Raw genomic sequence first — 24,067 nt, forward strand, 5'->3', positions numbered from 1 at the left:
ATAAGACTGTCAGGAATTGCTCTAGGTCATGGAGGATAGTTCATCTGGATGGTCAGTGAAGGGAGAGGAAAGCCAAAGCTGGTGGTGAACATTAGTCTCCAAGAAATGAGATCTCTGCAGAAGGGAAGAGAGTCAGAATGTGCTCCACTTTGGAAGTTATGTAGTTAAAGAATTTCTTACAGTCAGAGAAGTTAGGTGAGAGGTATACAGAACAGATAAATTTAGTTGGAGAGTGACTCTGTAGTTGTAGCCAAATGGTGGAAAACTTGGAAGATTTAAGAGCGTGGGCATGAGAGCAGGTTAAGTCATTGTGCACATAAACGCAACATCCAGCTTTGTATTGAAAATGAGGATAGAGAAAGTAGAAGGGAACAGAACAGGGGCTACTGTCAGTTGCCTTAGAGGAAAAAGATGAGGAGGTTTAGGAGAGGAGAGATGATGTTCCACAGATTGAAAATTAGATCTAAGACTGTGAATGTTGCATAAGTTAATGAAGAAAAAGTTGAGGGGGGAGTGTCAAGACACTTAGGGTCCATACCAGAAGAGCAGTCTGATCTGGGGACATTTGTGGTCCCCTCCCCAGATAGGGACTGCAAGGCTGGTGTAGGAGTCGCCATGATAATTTTGAGTGAAGGGTGTGTGTGTAATTAGGTGCTTGCAGTTTTGTGTGAAGGAAGAGAGTTATCTTTAGAGAGCAGGCTGTGACTGCCCCCTTGTATTTTGAGAGACAAAGGGAAACATTCAGTGAGGTCACAACTGAGTTTAATTGTAAGTTCACAGCATTCCCTGATCCAGTGCTTTAGACCTCACTGGGAGTAATTATCATTTTGGCAGGTGCCTACTGCACTGCACTACTGCATTGTGCTGAATGTGAAGACAAAACATACCCCATGTGTGGCAGCAGCACTGCTGCATCACCCCAAATGTGAGGACAAAATACACACTCATGTGGCGGTATTACTGATTCACAGGTCGGATATCAAATGTTGAATTGTTGATAAGACCTAAAGCTGTACCAATAAGCATTACACAAAAAATAGTACAAATATGGCTGTAATTAGTGATACATAAAATGATACACTATGTGGCACCATGCCTACCCAGGTGTTATGCTGGGTGTCTCCAAGTATCATGTTCACAAACTTGTCGTTTTTGCATTTCTCTTGGTTTTATGTTTTTTAAGGATAATAAGGTATAGTACACCTTGCAAACTTCAAGACCACAGTGAGCTTCCTTTGTTCAATAGTAAGTTTGCCTCAAGTGATACAATTATTAGAGATACTTTCATTATTCAGGAATTTTCACCTATCAAGTATGATCTCACAAATTGGACACATATGATTAGATGTAGAATTAAATGTGCTATTGATTGATATTTGTAACAGATCTTTAAACAAATAAAAAAAATCAAAAAAAGTAGTGGAAACTTAGGGAACCTTCCAGACTATTTTGGATTATTATCTAGTTTATCCACAGAAAAGAAGGTCCAAGTCATTACATCATGACACTACGTATTACATAATTCACAATTATTTGACATTAAGTGTTCTAGAGGCTACAGTAATTATCTTAAAGTAAAGTTATTTGGGCTGTGGAAGGTCATTTGTTAATCTGACCATAAAATATCCTCAGAATGTCACTTTATTTATTTATTTATTTATTTTTGTACGAGCAGTGGGCACCTTCCCTTCCCTGCATGATGCATTCCTTGCTAAACATTGTCTTTCAGTTACATAGGTAAAGGTGCACAATCAACATCAGATTTGCTTGTAAGTCCGTCATTTGTACTAGAGTACTGTATGTCCCCAAATTTCAAGGTACAGTAAGATCCCTCTCATCCGGCATTTGAGTATCCGGCAGCTTCAAGTATCCGGCACATTTTTTCCCGAGCCTTAAAATCAATAAAAAATCAATGTGTACTCATAAAATTGATTAAAATTCCCGCGCGAGGCATACTTTGTCCCCTCGCCACCAGAGTGCACTGCTTCGCACCACCCGCGGCCCACTGCACTGTGTTTACTCAGTGACTCAGTCCCACATGTGCACTGTTTATCGCCTGATGCCTTCATCATGCCTAAAGTTGTAGAAAAGAGGAAGCGTGTTGTGCTTACACTTAAGCAGCTGATCAGATCAGCTGCTGATTAAGATCAGCTGATCTTTGTTATGGTAAGATGCGTGAGTGTAGGGACATAATTTCACTTCTATTCAAGTATCCAGCAATATTCAAGTATCCGGCATGTCAGCGGTCCCGTTGATGCCGGATAAGAGGGATTTTACTGTATTCGAGTTTTGCGCTCAATCCAAATTTCTTGCCATCCTGACTTTTGTGCATTATTGGATGTGAGGACAAAATACTTGCACTCACAGTTCCAGGCCATGCAGCTGGATTAAATAAGTGTTTTTCCAGTGTTTTCAATATCCAGAGTTTCACAATCATCAAGTTTTTCGCAAGTGCGAAACTTGAGAAGGTACTGCGTACAGTTTGTATTACATGTAGCTTTAGATTTGGACATAGCAGTATTAACAGTAATTTCTTCTTCTTCTTCTTCTTTTTCTTTTTCTTTTTCTTTTTCTTTTCTTTTCTTTTCTTTTCTTTTCTTTCTTTCTTTCTTTCTTTCTTACTTTCTTTCTTTCTTTCTTTCTTTCTTTCTTTCTTTCTTTCTTTCTTTCTTTCTTTTTCTTCTTCTTCTTCTTCTTCTTCTTCTTCTTCTTCTTCTTCTTCTTCTTCTTCTTCTTCTTCTTCTTCTTCTTCTTCTGTACTTTGAACAGCCATCAGGTGTATAAAATGAAGTCTATGATTGTAGCAAAAATAAGGTCTTTTAGTGTGGCATCCTGGGCTGTAATGAGGCATCCGACAAAAAAAAAAAAAAAGAGAAAATGGCATTTGAAAGTCTTGCTATCCACCAACCTGCGGCTGTACTTACCAGACTCCAGCCCTGAGTTAAAGTGAGGCAGGTGACCATGCTTGGGTTGTTCATCGAAACTTTCCAAAAGCTCATTGCCTGAGAGGTGGTGCTTCACCTATGCACTGATTGGTTACAGCTCCCCTCGTGGGCATGTATCCTTCTCCAACACAGAACATCTTTTTGTGGGGTCTTTAAGTGGAAAAGAAGTGAGCTTTTTGTTAGATTCTGACTTTATGAATTTGCCCTTTGGGCTTTCAGAATGTCATTTATCTCATGAGAGATTGTGTTGGACTTTCCGATGCTTGTGACAGCTCAATTTCAACCCAGGTGTCACTTACCTCACTTCAGCAGAGGGGGCCACAGTTAATCTTAGATTAAGTTGATAAGGAGGCACAGATGGAGTACATGGACTGGCTTTCTGTGACAAGGCAAAACATGTTACTGAAAATGGAGGTGGTGGTGGCAAAAGATGAATAATAAAGATTTAGATAAAAAAAATGGACAGCCCCTTTAAAAAAATCTTGCTTGTACTTAATAGTAGTTTGCTTTACCTGTTAAAGTTGCACTGTCGGTATAAAATTATGAGTGCAGTACTAATGTTTTTGTCTTGCAGGAACAAGATCAAGACTGTGGCTGAAGTAGTGCAGCAGGACAGTGCCAGACCTAAGGTCAGTAGTCAGATTTAGTATTGTGTATGGCAAATCCCTTATAAATTAGTCTTGTTGAAAATTATCAATAAAGATAATAACATATAATTCATATAGGTAAATGTAGTTAGGAAATTTGTGTAAAAAGCAATGTTATGTTTGTGAAAACAACTTTAGCAATGCCTGTTGCCTGCCACTTAATAGTGGCAGGGAGAGGGTTAAGTAAGATAAGAAGATAATGGTGTTTCTTGTTCTAATCACCTTAAAAATTAATAGTTTCTGTCGTGCAAAAATGCCTTAATCTCTCTCTCTCTCTCTCTCTCTCTCTCTCTCTCTCTCTCTCTCTCTCTCTCTCTCTCTCTCTCTCTCTCTCTCTCTCTCTCTCTCTCTCTCTCTCTCTCTCTCTCTCTCTCTCTCTCTCTCTCTCTCTCTCTCTCTCATAAAAATAAATAAATTCTAGGAGAGTGCTAAAAGAAAAAGAGGTGCCTCAGAAGAAATCATGAATGGAACATCAGATGAAACAGCAACCAAACAAGAAGATAGCACTGTGTCAGCTGGCACAGTGAAAAGGGAACGGAAGAGTACCGAGGAGAAGACCAGCAATGGTACACAGAAAGGTGTGGAACAGAAAGACAGCAAAGATGATGCTGTAATTGGGGATAAAGATTCCACTGAAAATACAGAAAATAAAGATGTGGAATCCAACAAAAATACTGATGTAAGTGAGAGTAAAGATTCCACTGAAAATACAGGAAATAAAGATGTAGGATCCAACAAAAATACTGATATAAGTGAGGGTAAAGATTCCAGTGAAAATACAGAAAATAAAGATGTTGAATCAGGGACAGAAAAGATAGATGAAGTAGATGAAAGCAGTGCTGAGAGAAAAGATGACAAGACTGATGACTGCACTCAGGAAACAAAGGGTGAAGATAAAAGCGGTGATATCAGTGACAGCCAAATTAAAGAAAAAGATAAACAAGTAAAAACAGAAGAATCCACAGAGAATAAGGAAAGTGACAGCCAAATTAAAGAAAAAGATAAACAAGTAAAAACAGAAGAATCCACAGAGAATAAGGAAAGTGATAAAGGTGAAAAGACAGCCTCAGAAAAAGGAAATACTGACGCTTCAGACAATGTTGAAAATGAAACTGCTGCAAGTGGGGAAAATGTTGAGAATGTGAAGATCAAAGAGGAGACAGCTGAAGTGAAAGATGTCAGTAAAGAGACAAAGACACCCATCATAGCAGCTAGAAGAAGAGTTGCAGCAAAGAAGAAAGACTCCCCCTTAGTTGGTAAAGGTTCTCGAAGAAAACCTGCCAAAGGTGAGTGTTCATGATTTGTATTGTTTCACAGCAAAATGTGCAACTGATGATTTACCCTGTGTTATTCAAAGTGTAAAGATGGCTTTCCACATCAGTTTAAGTTTGACAGGCTCATATAAATTTCAGTAGGTACCTATTATAAATGTGAAGACTAAATGATAAAATTTCTTACTTTTGTGAAAAAGTGATAAAATTTCTTACTTTTGTGAAAAATGTCTCCAATGTTAGTATACATGATAAAAAAAAAAAGTCAAGTAAATTGAGATTGGTTAAAATGTTTAAGGAGGAATGCTGTTGTTTTTAGTGAGAATGTAAACTGTACACTTTGGATTAGGTTATCATCAAATGCTCTTCAGATTCTGACCCAATAAAAATGAGAATAAATGATATATAGGACCACTAATGTGTGGCAGTTCTGGGGTCTGCTATGGTACACGGCTAGTTGTTTACATACATTCAACCTGTTCTTGAGGGTGGATTGTTTCCTTTCTTCCAAAGTACTGACCTATTGTTTTGATTTACTGACCCAAAGCTTTGGAGCAAAAAAAAAAAAAAAAAAAAAAATTATATATATATATATATATATATATATATATATATATATATATATATATATATATATATATATATATATATATATATATATATATATATTTATATATATATATATATATTCAGTGCCTGTCTTTTTACCTAAAATCTACTATGTGAATGTCAGTATGAATTCCACTAAAGATAATCTACTGATGATCCAACTTTTACTGAATTCTAGTCACATGCTCTTGGTAGTTTTGGTTGAAACTTTGCTGTTGCCTTCATCAAAGGCTCTAGATAGAGTGGCATAAGCCTTGAATTTCTAAGCTTCCTTCATGTGATTTAGCCATCTATCTACCATTACTTAAACATTTCTTTGATTGTTATATTGCTGCAGTGACCATGGTTCTTCAAAGCCCATTGAGAATGGTCTCACATAACTCTGTTCTGTCACTAACTGCTTGCTATTTGTAAATGATCTTCAGTCAAAGCTTTTTTTTCCCTTTCCACTAAGTTCATGACTTCCTGCATTTCTCAGCATAATTTTCTAGATGATCAACCACCAGGAATTAAACAGCTCAACTGAAAGAAACCACAGAACATTGACCTTGTGATTTTTTTTATGATTTCTGAATTGGGCAGGGCAAACATTTTGTTCTTCAATGCTCTTGCTATCTTCTGCCTCTATTTTCATGCTAACTGCACTTCTGATCCTGCTAACTGCTTCACCCCTCCTCCCATGGCCCTGCTGCACAAGGCTTCTTTCTTGCTCTTATTGGGAACTGGCACTGAAGTGTTTTTTCTCTCTCTCTCTCTCTCTCTCTCTCTCTCTCTCTCTCTCTCCTCTCTCTCTCTCTCTCTCTCCTCTCTCTCTCTCTCTCTCTCTCTCTCTCTCTCTCTCTCTCTCTCTCTCCTCTCTCTCTCTCTCTCTCTCTCTCTCTCTCTCTCTCTCTCTCTCATAGTTTTGTTGCCCTTTGCCAGTGACCCTCTTACATAAAAACAAAACAAAATGAAAAAGAAAAACTTTCTTCACTGTTCTGCTCAGCATAGCCTTCCAGAACAACTCTTCTATCTACATTGGCTCACATTTGTCTCCTTTAGATTTTTCATAGAGGTTTTTGGTAAAGGACTATCCCATATATATATATATATATATATATATATATATATATATATATATATATATATATATATATATATATATATATATATATTATATATATATTATATATATATATATATATATATATATATATATATATATATATATAATATATATATATATATACACACACACACACACACACACACACACCACACACACACACCACACACACACACACACACACACACACACACACACCACACACACCATAATTTTCTGCCATATAAGATTGCACTTTTATTTCCAAAAAACATATTCAAAAAATCACCCTGCATCTTATACCACAGTGGTTAGGTTTGGGTAGGCCTGTGGGTTATGGTTACTAGATACTAGAGTAACACCTAAACTCCACTGTTTGACCCCTGAATGAAATGTGTATGTTTATACAGTGGAACCTTGGTTACCAAATGCCTCCCTTCTCAGACAAGTTGGTTTTCAAACAAAATTTTGAACTCATTATTGCTTTAGTTGTGGAATCATAATTTGGTTCTAGAATAAAGATCCTTGATTTCAAATATTAGAAGACATAGCAGAAGCTGCTGTTTACTACTAATTTATAGTTCCTATAAATACCCACTTCATTTTTATATATTTGGAGGAGAGAGAGTGTAAGACAGTAATTCATTGTTTGAAAATTAGGTAAATGTGATTTCGTTGAAAAGCCTTGATGTAAACAAATAGTTTTTGTCACTCAGGAGTAATCCTGAGCCATCTGTGGGCTCTCTTGATGACCCCCAATTGCCATCACCACTGTACAACTGCATTTTTCCAGTAGCTTTTTCCAGCAGCAAGATATCTAAGTGTTATGATCACCTTCATTTTGACAGTAAGTGGGTTGCTCCTCTCTATATCCCTCTGTAAGGCTTCCGTCTTTAGGTCAGTCTAAACAGTATTTTCTGATGAGTTCTGTGTCACTAAGTTCATTCAATGCATCCCTTCTGGATAAAAATAATCTGTGAGCTGGAGATTTTGTGAAGCAGCCATCTTGACTGTGGGAGTATCTGTCATAAGCTGCTAAGACAGGGTAGACTGGTGTCTGGGAACAGATTAATCCATTTAACATTCATTCCTAAGGAGAAAATAGTTTCAGTTTTCAAACATTTCGGATTTCAAACGCCATTCAGGAACGAATTAAGTTCGAGGACCAAGGTTCCACTGCATATTATTAGATAATGATTACAAATTGAAATAGTGCTAATAATTACTAGATAATGATTATGAACCAAAATAATGCTAAAACATAAAACCCTGTAGCATCAAAATCAAGATCAGTGACTTTAAGATGTGCAGGGAGTGTTTTTGTTTACCATTTCAAGTCAGCAGCTGGGTAGGAGCATTGTAACTCTTCTGTGTTTGTTTCAGCTGCACTACTTGAACTAAAGTCAGATTGAGAGGCAGGCTATGAAATTAAGAGAAAAGTTGTGCTTATTTTCTTTTTTCTAAATATCCCCTGCCAAATTATGGATGTGTCCTTGTTCTCCAGTGCATCTTATTTATATATCTGTGTGTATGTGTGTGTGCATTTATGCATGTGTTCGCGTGCACGCGCACAACCTTGGTTCTAGAACTTAATTCATTCCTGAATGTCGTTCGAAATCTGAAATGTTAAAAAGTGAAACTATTTTTCTCCATAGGAATTAATATAAAATGGATTAATCCATTCCCAAACACCAATCTACCCCTGTCTTAGTGGTGTAAGAGATGGTCCCACAGCGAAGATGGCTGCTTCACAACATCTCCAGCTCACAAATTATTTATCCAGAAAGGATGTATTGAATGAACTTAGTGACACAGAACTCATCAGTAGATACTGTTTAGACTGTGCAGGTGTTCTCTTTGTCACTGATCAAGTGAGGGAAGCATTATAGAAGGACATGGAAAGGAGCAGCTTACTGCCAAAATGAAATGATCATAACACTTAGACATCTTGCTGCTGGGAAAAGCTACTGGAAAAATGCACTTGGTGCAGAGTAATGAAGGCATTGGGGATCATTGAGAGAGCCACAAGTGCCTTGGGATAACTCCTGAGCGCCGAAAACTGTCCTTTTGAACGGGATCACATTTACCTTGTTTCAGAGATTGAATTACTATCTTATACTCTGTCTCTCCTCCAAATATATGAAAACAAAGTAAATATTTATAGAAACCATGAAGTAGTAATAAACAGCAGCTTTTGCTATGTCTTTTAATATTTGAAATCAAGTAACTTTGTTCTAGGACCAAAATCATGGTACTGCAACCGAAGTAATAGCGAGCTCAAAATTTTGTTTGAAAAGCAATTTGTTCAAAAAGGGAGGCATTCGGTAACTGAGGTTCCAATTGTGTGTGTGTGTATGTGTATGTGTGTGTATATATAGATGAGGAAGATAGTTGTCTGGAAGGTTGCCTAGTGTGGAAAAGTGTAAGACTTAAATTTTGAGACAATAAACAAAAAATGTATTATGTCTCATACATTATTGAAGGATAAGTTATTAGCTTTATTGTTTTTTTTTCCAAGTCTTGTTTGTTATATACTGATAATGTCGAGAATGTAGGGTTAAGGGTATCATTTAGGTGAATTTATCTTAAAAATTGGTCCAGATATCAAGGATAGTTAAATAACAGTAGAATACTAATAACCATTGGCTATAGTGTCAGTTGGATCAGTAACATGGCTTACAGGACAAAATGAAACTGACCTTTTTTTTTGTGTGTGTGTGTGGTGTTGTGTGTGGTGTGTGTGTGTGTGTGTGTGTGTGTGTGTGTGTGTGTGTGTGTGTGAAAAAGTTCCATTTCATCAAAACCTCTAGATATTGCAAATGTAATGACTGTTTTCAACAGAGTAATCCAAAAAGAAAATTCTCTCAGGTCTAATTTGTACATTTTTCCAATAAAGCTTTATAAAAACTATGAAAAAAATTCAAGGTTAAAAAAATTGCTATCAAGCCAACTTTGTGGTAATCAAAAAAATCTTTGTGAGAATTTTAGATGTGATTATATGCTGCGTGAAGAAAATTGTCATACAATAATAATTAAAAGAGATGTGATTACTTTGAACCACAAAAATCCCCAAAATTTAAACAATAAAAAAAGGAAAAGTCATTATTTTCACTTGGCTGTGATTCTACTAAAATGAAGGTGGTTATCCCCCAAAACTGTCACTGATATAAGGGCAATTACTTGATAAGTCATGTTATGATGTTGCAGTGATGAGTGAAGCTGGGGACGTGCCAGTGCCTGAGGGATGGTCCAGGGTGGTGGTTCAGCGGACCAGTGGAGCCTCTGCTGGGAAGTATGATGTTTATTATTTCAGGTAAGGCTTTAATTTGTACATAAAAATGTTTTGTCTTTATATATAATTGCATAGTTGTTGCCTTTTTTTCTGCCTGATACACTCTCTCTCTCTCTCTCTCTCTCTCTCTCTCTCTCGTCTCTCTCTCTCTCTCTCTCTCTCTCTCTCTCTCTCTCCTCTCTCTCTCTCTCTCTCTCTCTCTCTCTCTCTCTCTCTCTCTCTCTCAACTCCAATGTAAAGAAAAGACTAAGTCTTAACCTCATGTTCATCTTCAGCTGAAGCTGTCAAAATGACAATTTAAATGAACTTCATCACTTTATTTTGTGTATGGTCATACTTTATCACAGAATTTTCTTTATCCAATTTTAATTGATACGGTATGGATTATTTCCTTAGAAAATAGTTTCCTAACATGATAATGTATCTGGGAAGGAGTTTTGGCAAACTAATATAAAACCTGCCAGATCCATGATTAGCCAATTCAAAAAGCTGTTTTTTTTTTTTGGAATTTTGTGTTCTTTAAGCCATTCTTGTATCCATATGATAAATGAAGTTTTAAAATACATGGTATTAACTGAAGTATGAATACGCAAAAAAAGAAAGAATAACTAAGCTGCTTCTTTTCACAGTCCTCTCGGGAAGAAATTGCGGTCAAGAAATGAAGTAAGTAAACACTGTGAAGAAAACCAGCTTCATGTGGAGATGGACATGATAGCGTTTACTCACAAGGCTTCAGGAATTCCAAGACAAAGGGTGAGATCTGCTTCAGTTAAGACCCCTAAGGGTGCTGCTGCCAAGACCTCAAAGACCCCGAAGACCCCTAAGACGCCCAAATCTCCCAAGGCTGAGCCAAACAGAAAGAGGAAGTTAGCAGACAAAAGTGAGGGTAAGGGTAAAAGGAGAGCGGATCAAGTTGGACTTAAGACTGGAGGTCGGACTTCTAAGCACAACTCCAGTGAGTCAGCTCAGAAGACACAGGTTAAATCAAGTGGAAAATTTAAAATAAAATACAACTTTGGTGGCAGGAAAAGGGCAAGTACAGGTGGTAACCCATCTCCTGCCAAACGTAGCAGGACATAGTGGATTCTTAGTAATCTAAATAGTGTTACTCATTTCTTGAGTAAAATGAAGAAAGAAGGACCAATTGAGAGTTCAGGGTTGACATGAGAAAACTAAATACATCTACACTTTCTACTTGTCCACAAAGGACTAAGAGCTTTCACTCATTTTCAGGAATTGCAGATCCAGTTTTAAATTCACCTGTAGATGAGAAGGATAAAAGTAGTCACTTTACTGCCTCAGCTGACAAAAATTCAGGTTGGAAATAAGATTATTTTTCACTTGTAGTTTTTCTTCCAGTAGCATCATGATCACTGCCTCAGTACAAAATGTTTTGGCCTTTAAATTTTTTAATTTACAGGTCAAGAACTTTTTTTTTTTCTTTTTTTTTTCCCAATTTGTAATGGGAGCATATATATTGTTGATATTCTTCATATAAGAAAGGACAGTGTTTACTAATCCAGTGCATGAATCTTGTTCAGTCTACAATTTTTACTGTTCAATATTTTTCAGAAATCCATGTCAGTCTCTTATATTATGAGTGATGTTCCATGTTGGGCACGTGACTGATTTGCTTCTTGAAGATGAGTTGATAGAAATTGAAAACTATATCTGATTTAAACAAATGCAAGTTTACCTGGGAGATGCCCAGGATGGTGCATCAGTGATTTGTAGTAATATTGTTAATATTCCTGTGATACTCTCTTTGTGATTTACCTTCAGGAGCAAATTATAGATGAATACTTCTTTGAGAATAATTTCAATTGGGCTTACAGACCAAAAGCTACTCCAATATGGCATAATAATTAGTTTTGATAGAAATGTAAATATAGAGTAATATATAAATAAGAAAAATAAATGGGACGAGGGTTGTATGACAACAAAAGGAACTCAGCTGATGCCATTTGTGATAAGTCAAGTGGTCCAAGATGAAGGATTTTTAAAGGTAGATGGATGTTTTTCAAAGTGGCAAGTTGCAATAAAGAAAAGTATATAGTCATATGAACATTTTTCTTGGAAAGATGTTGGGACTGAAGATTTTGGTGTTAATATTGAAATCAGTGTTTTGTTTTAGGATTATGTATGTAGACCAGCATTTTTCTTAGAAGTGATTGCAATGCTTATTTTGAGCTGAAGAGGAATATATGAAGGAAGAATTTTTGAAGACTACAGTGGCTGTCCAAATTGTGAGCATTTGCAGATATGAGCAATCTACTTGGAAAATGAAATTGTGCTCGTTGCCATTCTCTTTGCCAACCCTAAGTTTAAATTTGGCACTACGTGCCACAACAATGACATCACTGAACCAGTACTCTATTCAAGAAGGATGTTTTTAATATACCTAGTGATGCAGAACTCTTCACAATAACTTTTGGGTACATATAAATTCTACTTATACAATTAAAAAGGGAAGAGGGACTGTGTCCAGTTAGCCTTGTGGGAGCAGGAGCATCTGGGTGTGGAGAGGGCTGAGGAAGTGGAAAATTCCAACCTCCAGCACAGTCCTGTAGAGAGTACATATAGCAAGACACTTATGGTAGACATGATAAACAACATTCTAGGTTATGATACACATCAGTTTTAGCTGTGACACATTTCATATCTTTGTGAAGGATACGGGCCCAGTCCCTTGTAACCTCGGCTAGCGGTAGGACAAGCTCTCTTGCAGCATTACATTGTTTGCGGAACATATATTTTTTCTTTCAATGGTACAAAAAATATATGATGAAGAGTTTGATAAAATGAGTTATGAGCAGCCTTCCAGAGCGTATCTCCTTTGCAACTCAAACACCCCCTGTACTGGAAACCAGTTTTACATGAAAAGTATATATACAAATATTTAAATTATTATCTCTCAAAGTTCTAGAAGGGAATAATTCTTACAAAATTGAAAGTGTTACGTGATCTTCCTACCACAGTAGCATAATACATACTGTGTTACTTTTGTTTTTTTGGAAGAGTCTTTGTGATATTCTCCATTTACAAAATTAATTTTCTTGCTGTAATTCTTAAATTACAAGTGGGCACACAGTTCTTTCCATTTATAAGAAGAATGTGCTCTTGCCATAACAGGAAAGTATCATCCAATGTGGTCAGTTCATCCTGCTAGTTGACCACATCATAGAAAACTGTATTGAATGCCAAAGAAATAGTGGGATTCTGTGTAGAATATTGGAAGTTTGCAAGGCCATCTCATGTATAACTCCTTTGCAAGACAGTGAAGTCAGTCAATATGAGAATGTGTGTACCCATAAGTACACATTAACTCACCTATATACAGAGATGGTGGCATTAGGAGGAACTGTTAGAACAGTTGTTAGTGAATCACTTTAAGTCAGCCAAATTTCTGGCCTGAAGGGTTGGATGACTAAGAAAACTTTTAGAAATTACCCAGATTACCTGGGTTGAGCCATATTCCTAGCCTGAACGGTTGGATGTCTAAGAAAAGACTTAAAAATTACCCAGATGACCTGGGTTGGTGCCAGTGAAGTCATAAGAGATGCAGCTGCCACAGTTCCCACTCCTGTTAATCTGTCAGTACCTTGGTGTAAGTATAGGGAATGAGAAATAACTGTCAAATGTTGCCTGGGCTGGTAGGCTGCTTCACTGAGATGTGCAGAGCAATACAACCTTATCAGGCATTAAGTGAGACACCCCAAACTCCCCACACATAAAGTCTTAACATTCAGTTTAATCTTGAAATCTTTAACATTTGTGGCTGTTGTTAGTCCACGAGGGGAAGGTGGGGGCAATAACAGGTTACCAGGTCTTGTGATCTACCTGTAGTAGATCACAAGTTTTTAAGAGTTTCACTATTCATATAATGACCTATATTCTCTCTCTCTCTCTCTCTCTCTCTCTCTCTCTCTCTCTCTCTCTCTCTCTCTCTCTCTCTCTCTCTCTCTCTCTCTCTCTCTCTCTCTCTCTCTCTCTCTCTCTCTCTCTCTCTCTCTCTCTCACACACACACACACACACACACACACACACACACACACACACACACACACACACACACACACACACACACACACACACACACACTATACTGTTGAAAAAAAAAAGTTAGGGGTGTCAGTAAAAAGTACTCACAGCACAAAGTACTCATACTTGGACTCAAGTTCAAGTATAGAATGGAGTACATGTACTTGTATTTAGACTCTTGATATTGTAATGTAATCATACTTGTGATTGAGTACAAAATAATGCACTTGGAAATCAAGCCTGGTATGAAGTATTTTGCATCTGCTGTGGTCTTGGGAGTGGAGTAGGTGTTGGATAGGGAAGTCTCATTATGAAGGGGCAGGGGTAAACCAGTGTATGCTGTCAGTTCTTGCTGTGGATGTGTGTGGCCAGCTGTGCTGTGCTTGGACTCCTGTGGTGTAGTATGGTGGTCCACAACCCTCTTTCTACCATAGGCCAACAGGGTTAAGAGTGTGAGTGATGTGTGTATGCATGTGTGGTGCCTTGTCTGGGCCACTCTGTGTTGGATTGCTGGCCTACTATTTGGATAGATTATTATTATTATTATTATTATTATTATTATTATTATTATTATTATTATTATTATTATTATTATTATTATTATTACTTATTGATAGATTATTTATTTATTTATTTATATATATATTTTTTTTTATTATTTTTTTCTTCTTATTTGTTTATGCTTTGATCTTACTCATACCCTGAATACTTTTCAGCACAACCTACACCTGTCTTCTTTTCTTAGTTTCTGTGCATACTACCTATAGGGTAAAATTTTAGTAAATGTCAAGCATTATTAATCAGCATATATAAGTCAGTCATGGGATGATTTCTGTGAGAGAGAATCCTATTTGCCAAAACTGGACTGAGTAATCTGTGACCACACCTTGAGTTCACACTTCAATATTCCTTAGCTGCCTACCTACCTGAATTAACTGAAAGAGCATCTCCCTATAATAGCCTCCTCATTCCTGGTATTGCCATTCACAAGTAAACCTCATTCCATACAATCTACATTTCTTAACCTATATCCTCTCAAATTCCACAGCATGCAAGTCTCCATATTTCACCTCTGTTGTCCTGCATCTTCAGCATTCCTGCTTCTTCTCTATTATCTTGTAAAAACACCTGTCTAGTCCATTTCAATCTAGTAATGTGTTGACTTGCACTCACCTGGTTACACCTCATAACACCTGTCCTGTTTTCATATATTTTTTGAAAGTTAGACCTGAACCACCCCATACCCACAAAGCCTTTGTATACCTACACCCACTCTTGGGTTGCAGGTGTCTGCAAGATCTACACTATTAGTCTAATACATTCTGGCATGTAGACACATACACATGCACATCATAGCGTAGTAAGCTTGGCTCACAACTGAGGAGGTGTGGGTTTGAGTCCTAGGAGTAGTGAGGCAGATGTTTAGTTATCCCTGTTCACCTAGCAGCAAGTAAATATGGGATATAAGCCAAGTGCCTGTGACCTTGCTGACATGATATGTGGTATGTGAATGGTTGTGGTCTGACCCAAAGATTGATCACTATGAGATCAAAGTTCTTTCTGTAGGGGAATGGCTGTGTCATGAGACTAGCAGATGACCATAGGTAAATCTCTCTCTCTCTCTCTCTCTCTCTCTCTCTCTCTCTCTCTCTCTCTCTCTCTCTCTCTCTCTCTCTCTCTCTCTCTCTCTCTCTCTCTCTCTCTCTCTCGAGAGAGAGAGAGAGAGAGAGAGAGAGAGAGAGAGAGAGAGAGAGAGAGAGAGAGAGAGAGATTATGAAAATGTATTGAACATTTATTTTTATCTAATATTTAATCATTATTATTATTATTATTTATTTTTTTTTATTATTGATAATGTTAATGTTATATGTTTATATTTTCATTATTTTTCTGGTTGGGTGATGAAGATTAGTTCTGATGTATCTTTACCAAGCTGCAGTCTACCTCAGAGACAACGAATAGGCAAATAATGAAGTGCCTGACATCAGCAATACATTTGCTCCTAACTACCATATAATTTGCCTCCTGTCATTTGTGTCACCTGAATCCACCTCAGGGTGAGTCTTGCCAGTTTTTAGCATGGTCACAGCAAAGTGTAAACATACACACTGCAAACAAATAAGTCATGAGTTGTGAAAGAATGAACATGGAAGTTACAGTGGTGGAATGGGTGAGATTTGATGGAATGAGTGGCATTATGACTTATTGGTGCAGGGATGGGTTTGTGCATTTTCCATAATATATGCCAATTGCAGTTGACTGATTCATTATGTACAAATGTATTACCCCTATGATTGTTAGATGATACCTTTCTCACACATACTCACATGCACATAAAAATAGATGTAAGTAATGCCTTCTTTGATTAAAAAGTTCAAGGAAATGCACCTTTCACACTGGGATTCAGAGTTGAAAATGAAAGAGTTTGCAATTTTCTTAAAGTAGCTATTGCTAATCATTGCAAAAATTATGATGTGTAAGAGTTACATGCCAGTAGTTTGTAGGAAGATATGGTAGGATCCAATTATCATATCACAATTACATTGTGCTGGTTTGGCGAAGGTTATGATTTCCTGCTTCTGGAGGATTACTATTTGCTTATCAGATGGCATTTATTTATTTTTGTTTCTTAACATTCTTTTAAAAATAATATATAACAACATAATGATTAATAATTAAGGTTTAATTTATGTTTGATATTTAGCTGATGTGATGTGTATATTCAGTTTGGAGATGCTAGTTGTTTGATTGACAGTTCATTTGTAATTTAACTGCCTCATAATTTGTAAATCACCTGCTGGTAAAGCTACATTTTAAGAAGCTCTAGACTTTAATTACAAGAGCTTTTATCAGATACTTTTATTTTGCTGTTGCAAGTTATGGGGTATGTAATGCATAACAATTACAAAAGATTGCAGTTAAACTCTCATGTTGGGAAAATTTGCCATGATGATTACTCTCAATCACAGTTTATTCAGAAAACGTCCATATGCTAGATTGATCTAAGTGGCTATTGGAGAGGCCTCAAGAATATGTCGTAGTTATTTATGCACAATGGAGGGTCATGGGACTTATATTTCTTATCACTTTGTCAATAATATGTTGGGAGCCAGTAATGATTCTTTATAAAAACATGCCCCCCAACTTTTTTTTTTTTTTTTCTTCTTCTCTCCCAATTGATGAAGATCTATTTTAAATGATAATGTGAGTTCCCATTTTAACTTTTCAATGAAGAAATGTATAACAATAAACTGAGTTGCCATCACATGCCTAATGCTCTGCTCAAGTCATTGAGTTATGGCTGTGTTGTCATCATGGAAATGTTCAACACTGATATACAGAAGTGCTTCTTTTTTTCTTCGTATTTGACAGTTTTTGGTCATATAACATTGTAACCTTAAGTAAATGCTATACTTGAACATATATATTACAATATTGCTGTTTCTTGCACTGTTAACAAATGGTTTTGGCAACTGATATCAGACCTTGCTGCCTTGACTGGATATTAATTAAATTGACAACATAGTATAACTGCAGGAAAGACCATTCTCAACTCAGCTTTGCTCTTTTCCCTTAAGCATTGGCAAATATGGTGAACTTTCATATAGTAGATCAACAAGCATTACTGCTTGTGTACTAAAAACTTTTGGATCTGATAAATTCACAGCTGCATGTGACATCAATTTTGTTACAAAATTTTTACTTAATACTTTATTCCCTCATAAAACACTGCCATAATTTCTCCATGTGTTGGTTACATTTTACAATTGAAAAAAAAAAAAAAAAAAATTGCATGCAGCTCATTCAGTACCTAATAGTTCACTGCCCATGTTTTGATAACATTTGTAAACTGCATATACCTTCACTTTTCTGAGTTCTGTCTGCTGGTCATAGTGAAATATGAGCTGGATCTGCCTTGCTTGGTGTGGTAGTTGTCTGTTAAGAAGGGTAGCACAATTACTGAACCTTAGGCATTGCATTGTCAATAAACTGCCCTGTGATTATACCTTTATTAGTCAATTCTTTATTGTCTGGCTAAGTTTAGATATTAATTTCTCTCTCTCTCTCTCTCTCTCTCTCTCTCTCTCTCTCTCTCTCTCTCTCTCTCTCTCTCTCTCTCTCTCTCTCTCTCTCTCTCTCTCTCTCTCTCTCTCTCTCTCTCTCTCTCTCTCTCTCTAATTTAGTTACATATAGTATTGTGGTTTTCTTATGAATGATGACTGTTGTGTATCTTGGCATAATCACCCTCTTTACATGAAATTTGTAAAAAATCAATCAAAAAAATTTAAATAATTTATTCATGTATGCTTTAATGTCACTGCATTGTAATATCCCTTTGTAAGTGCTGTACTTTATGAATAAATAACTGAAAGAAACATATGTTGTCTACAGCTTCACAAATCATCAGAGATATTACTTATCATTCAAAGGGTGTTTATGCCAAGATCTGTTCAGTGACTTAGAATATATATGTTTTTGATGATTTGTGAGTTTGAGGCAAATTATCATCTTACCTTCTGGTAACATTCTCTCTCTCTCTCTCTCTCTCTCTCTCTCTCTCTCTCTCTCTCTCTCTCTCTCTCTCTCTCTCTCTCTCTCTCTCTCTCTCTCTCTCTCTCTCTCTCTCTCTCTCTCTCTCTCAGACCTGTGAATCTCCTTTTGTCTTCATAATATATATATATATATATATATATATATATATATATATATATATATATATATATATATATATATATATATATATATATATATATATATATATATATATATATATATATATATATATATATATATATATATATATATATATATACACACATTTATAGGAAAAGCTAAAATATGATCCAAGTGCATTTTTCTGCTGAATATTAATGTACACACAAAATATCATCAAAAGTGTGTGCATATTCATGTAGTTTGGTTTCTCCAAAAAGATTTTTTATTGCAAACTGAAAAGTAAAAGAAAAGTGGGGACTATTTACATGACTCTCCAAAAGTTCTTTTTTACCAAATGTATGTAAATACTTCACAGGACTTATAATGTGTTTTGCACCATCAGTGATGACCATTCATTTGGTTTACAAAGCTGAAATATTGTTTACTGCTTGAAAATGGAGTTACCTTTGGTGGGTTATCATGATAGAAAATGTTGCAACACTTCTGCTTGCTGATAACCAAGGAAAGTTCACAAATGTGAAATACAATACTTAGTAACAAGTCACAAATTTGTTGGCAATTGTACAGATTTGTGTTATAGATGACCAATTTCATTGATTATTTGTGCCACCGTTTTAAGAATGAAATTATTGTGTTCTGGCTCTTAACTTCTGGTCTGCACTTTCTCAGTGATTTTGTCTAATCAGCCAAGCAATAGGGACAACTGTTCTGGTCTGGTGTGATGCAGGAGGTTTTGCCATTTTTATGTGAAGTTTTTTATTTAGTCGTATTTTCTCTCCTAGTCTAGTATTTAATGGAGTTAATGTTTTAGTCCATTCAGTTCTTCATCTCCAAGCATTTTGTCAGTATTATTGGTTTGTTGGGATCAGCTAGCAATTTAAGATGTCCTCTTATGTTGTGTCTTGTGAAGCCTATGGCATGGACACTGGGCAATAGTAAACTCAGGCCCAGTCAAGCTGACTCTTGTTTAGATGCATTGTGGGGTTTTGCCAGCAGCAAAATGTTCTTTCAGGCATGTTTAGCAGTGCTGTGAGTTGATGTCATACCATGCTTTGATGAAAATGTTGATGACAAATTTGATGATAAAGCTTTGCCAGTGTTGCTTGACTGATAGAATGGCTGGTGCACTTGAGTTACCACTCTAGCTGGAACTTAAGATAATGTGACTTCAGCAGTAGTGGTATAATGATAAACTTGTATATCAGCGAATTAGGATTGCCACTAACTTGCTCTCATCCTTCTTACAAAACAATGGTAAAGGACAATTTTGCATTAAACCAAATCCTACTTCATATTCCAAGTAGTACCACTAAAATAATATGTAATATGTGACTAAGCAGGACAGTAAAGTTCATTGTAGATACTGAAAAACTTATAAACATTATCCTGATTTTGGGAAGTAGTTTTGCTCATACACAGCGTATCTACTAAGGTTGGGAGGCTATTAAGTGGTGTTATATTTGCACATTGAGACAAGATGTACAGATAGATAGATACATACATAGATTGTACACATTATTAAGATTGGCCCAGTGTTATAGGGGTTAGTGTGTGTGATTCACTCCTAAGAGGTCTTGGATTCAAATCTTTAGCAGGATGAAGACATGCCATAGGATGTTCACTTATTGAAAAGTACAGGCTGTAAGCTGGGTTGACTTTTTTTTTTTTCTTCTTTTCTTAGCAAGAATGGAAGGCTAGCAATCCTTTGTGTGTGTGTGTGTGTGTGTGTGTGTGTGTGTGTGTGTGTGTGTGTGTGTGTGTGTGTGTGTGTGTGTATACTGAAGAGACCAGAAATTATCTATGCCACATCCTGAGGAGCAAACAAGGTGAGGTATGAAGAAAATATTGAGAACATTAAGTTTGTCTGCCTGGCTCAAATTTTGACAGCAGTGAGATCAAAGTATGGGACAAAGTCTAACACTATTCAGCCTAAAATAGCTTAAAATATTGTACTACCGAGAATGTCCCTGCTGGTGCCTGTGGGGCTCTGTCATTGTCTTGTACATATATTTTTTTTTTTTTTTTTCTTATTTATTGTTTCATCAATCAATTTACTTTTTTTGTTCATTTTTTCTCTATTTATTTATTTATTTAGTTCACTTATAATTAAAGGCCAAAGTTAGTAGAAGTAATTTCCTCAGTATGGGTGCATTTTAAAAATCATATTTAAAGCTCCTTAAAAAAAAAAAAAAAAAAACTTAAACATTATTTAACACAAAATATGACACATGGCATTTCAATGTATCTTTGAAGTGTAATGCCTATCAGAATAATAAAAAAAATGTAGTGGAAGACTGTGCAAGACTTCAGCTTTAAAGTTCCCTTAGTGCTCAGCTTTGGCTGTACTGTGGTGATTAAAGAGTAATTTAATATATTTAACTTTTTATTGATAATTGTTTAATGATAACCCATATGTGTTTTATATTAAAGAAAATTGTTATCAATCTAAAACCTGCTGTGTATACTTGCGCCTACTAATTTCACCACTGCTCTCCCTGGAAGCCAGAGTCAAGGCCAGTTAGTTCAGGGTATTTGCTTGAACAAGGGCTCCCCCTCTTCCCCTCACATACTTGTACATGGCAGTTTGAATTGTTTCAAACAACATTTACATTGAGGTATGTGTCAGGGCAGAGGGTGTGGCTTGTTCTAGCAAATGCCCAGAATTGACTGGCCTTGACTCCAGCTTCCTAGGTCGAGGAGAAATTTGTAGGCACAAGTGTACATTTAATAGTTATACGTGAAAAATTTTGTTTTAAATATATTTCATGGAATTATTCAGAAACTGGAGGTTTTGAACAACTAGGTAACTCAAGCAGTGTTAATGTAGTGTAAGTCTTTCGTAATCCATGCTTCACTCTAAGTCATCATTACTTTTTCCTCAGAATTTGTGGTGTAACTAAAGTTTCACGAAAAAAAAAAAAAAATTCCTCACTACATTGTAAAATTTCCCATTTCAATAATATATATATATATATATATATATATATATATATATATATATATATATATATATATATATATATATATATATATATATATATATATATATATATATTGCATTATAATAAGCACCACATTTTTTTCAGCACCTCTCTCCAAGCGAGCTAGAAGAGATGACCGCAAGAGTGAATACTTCAAAACAAAGGGAGACAAATTGAGTCGAGTAAGACTAAAGTCTGGAACGCGCTGGACCCCGCCTCGCTCCCCTTTCAACCTCTTCCAGGAGTCCCTCTATCACGATCCATGGAAGCTCTTAGTGGGTACTATATTCCTCAACAGAACTACTGGTAAGATTAAACGTTATCTTCATTCAAAACCCACTTCCATCTGTATACCAGACTGACATCCCTCTCAAAATATATATATATATATATATATATATATATATATATATATATATATATATATATATATATATATATATATATATATATATATATATATATATATATATATATATATATATATATATATATATATATATATATATATATAGAATTAAGGCTTGAGGCTTCTGCCAAACACAAAACTGAAGTATGCCAGGCCTACAACCTGGGTTAAAATGAGGCAACTCTCTCTCAGTCTCTCTTTTTCATTTGTTTTCTCACACACACACACACACACCTTAAGAATAAGTAAAAAAAAAAAAAAAAAAATCCATCTCAGCCCCTATATTTTAACTATAAAATATTTATAGTCATTTGGTCATTGTGTGTTGTACTGTATATTTATTAGGTATATACATTACTGTTGCAGCTGTTGCCGTCTTTACAAGATGTACATTTCCAAACTTTTGATATGCTGTTTGAAAAGTAATGGATTTAAAGAGTTGACTAATCCTTTCAACCTTTTCTGTAATATAGGAGAAGAAGCACTTGGAAAAAGCATCCTTTGGAAGTTTCTGGATAAGTGGCCTACTCCAGAAGAAACCATCAAGGCTTCCTGGGAAGAGTTAGCTGCTGTCATACAGCCTCTTGGACTTCATGAGAAAAGAGCAAAGATGATCATTAGATTTTCAGGTGATTAATAAGTATGATATATTGATAATGTTTTGATACCATAAGTTTCACATATATGTAATCTTTTCTTTATATTAGAGGTACATGGACATTTGTACAGCACTGATACTCAGCTTTTCATTTCAGAGGAATACATAACAAAGGATTGGGTTTATCCCAAAGAACTTCACGGCATAGGAAAATATGGGAACGACTCCTACAGAATCTTTTGTGTTAATGAGTGGCGCAAGATCCGGCCGTCTGACCACATGCTAAATTTTTACATTGACTGGCTTTGGGACAATCACCGATATTTGGGACTTGAGTAGTGTTTTACTCTTCTCAAAATTTGTCCCTACTTGAACAAAGTGTGAATTCCCAGTAGTATGTACAAAAATAATAGACTGAGGTGTTTGGGATGTCATGTTAGACAAGGCATCTCTCTCATTTCAGATAAATAATTTTACTGACAGTTAGATAGCTATATTTTTTGTTTAATGCTGAGTCAGGATGTACTAGAAAATTATTATATACAGATGGTATGGCAGTGGCAGTTCACTGAACTTTCAGTAAAATGGAAAAGGGAAATAAGTTCAAGGTTATACAGACTTAAGTTGTTAATAAATAGGTGAAATTCAACTGAATTGTTGGGGGAAGATTTTAGGGAACAATACTGCACTCATTCATTGTTACAAATTTTTGAAAAAATATGAAAGAGGCTTTAATCTAAAAATGGTTTTATCAGTTTTTGGATAGGTTTAGGAGAAAACATTAGTGTAATTTACTTTCATATGTACCAGCTACTTACTGTTTTTATTTTCTTAAGTTATCTCACCTATCATCCTTACTTCATCAATATAACCATAAGTAGCTTCATCAGTATTTTCTCATGGAAGGCTCAAATTATTTACCAGCTAAAGAATAATACCAAATTTATTAACAATTAGAATTATGAACTCATTTGGAATTAGTACTTTGTAATAATATTTAACACTCATTCAGGCAGACAATCTTATGTCAGCAGAATGTATGTGGTTAAACCACTCATGGCATTATTTTCTTAGGGAAAAATGATACCAGTAGTAGTATATGTTAGAACTTTCAAATCTGATTTTAGACAAATTACTCTTAAAAGGTATGCCCTCCAATTGTCAAAGAATTGTTATGCTTGACATGCTACAACCACAACAATTATGAATTTTTAATCTATAAAGGCTGGACAGTAAAGTTTCATCAAATTCTTATTCATTTATTATTTTCATGCAACTTTCCCCTGAAAGGTGTGTATTGGTGTGAGAGGATGATTGTTTAAGCTTCCTTTGTGCTTCTACCTCCAACTAAGGTCCTCAGAGCCTTTTCATCATTGATATATTACATTCTTTCCAATCATTCCTGTTTCACAAACATTCCTTTTTTGCCTCCAGTCTTTCCCCCCATTCATGCTTTCCCTTTGACCTTAAAATTGCTCTTCTAATATGCAAATATTTTCATAATTTCCTTTT

The 24,067-nt window shown here is 35.7% G+C and overlaps 1 protein-coding gene across 4 annotated transcripts in view; it reads left to right on the forward strand.

Moving 5' to 3' along the window:
• The window catches only part of LOC135100840 (dentin matrix acidic phosphoprotein 1-like), a 31,108-nt gene extending 7,299 nt beyond the window's left edge, over positions 1-23,809 (forward strand). The window contains exons 2-9 of one of the 4 annotated variants that reach the window (XM_064004283.1): positions 3,520-3,574; positions 4,014-4,878; positions 9,764-9,869; positions 10,478-10,803; positions 11,082-11,165; positions 21,654-21,854; positions 22,431-22,586; positions 22,713-23,809. In XM_064004283.1, the coding sequence (XP_063860353.1) occupies positions 3,520-3,574; positions 4,014-4,878; positions 9,764-9,869; positions 10,478-10,803; positions 11,082-11,165; positions 21,654-21,854; positions 22,431-22,586; positions 22,713-22,894 (1,975 nt within the window). In that variant the 3' untranslated portion in view covers positions 22,895-23,809. The remainder of the gene's footprint in view (positions 1-3,519; positions 3,575-4,013; positions 4,879-9,763; positions 9,870-10,477; positions 10,804-11,081; positions 11,166-21,653; positions 21,855-22,430; positions 22,587-22,712) is intronic. The other 3 variants (XM_064004284.1, XM_064004285.1, XM_064004286.1) reach the window with 3 other exon arrangements.
• Positions 23,810-24,067: the final 258 nt, after the last annotated feature.

The sequence above is a fragment of the Scylla paramamosain genome, chromosome 5, assembly GCF_035594125.1.
Source record: "Scylla paramamosain isolate STU-SP2022 chromosome 5, ASM3559412v1, whole genome shotgun sequence".
Taxonomy (NCBI): Eukaryota; Metazoa; Arthropoda; class Malacostraca; order Decapoda; family Portunidae; genus Scylla; species Scylla paramamosain.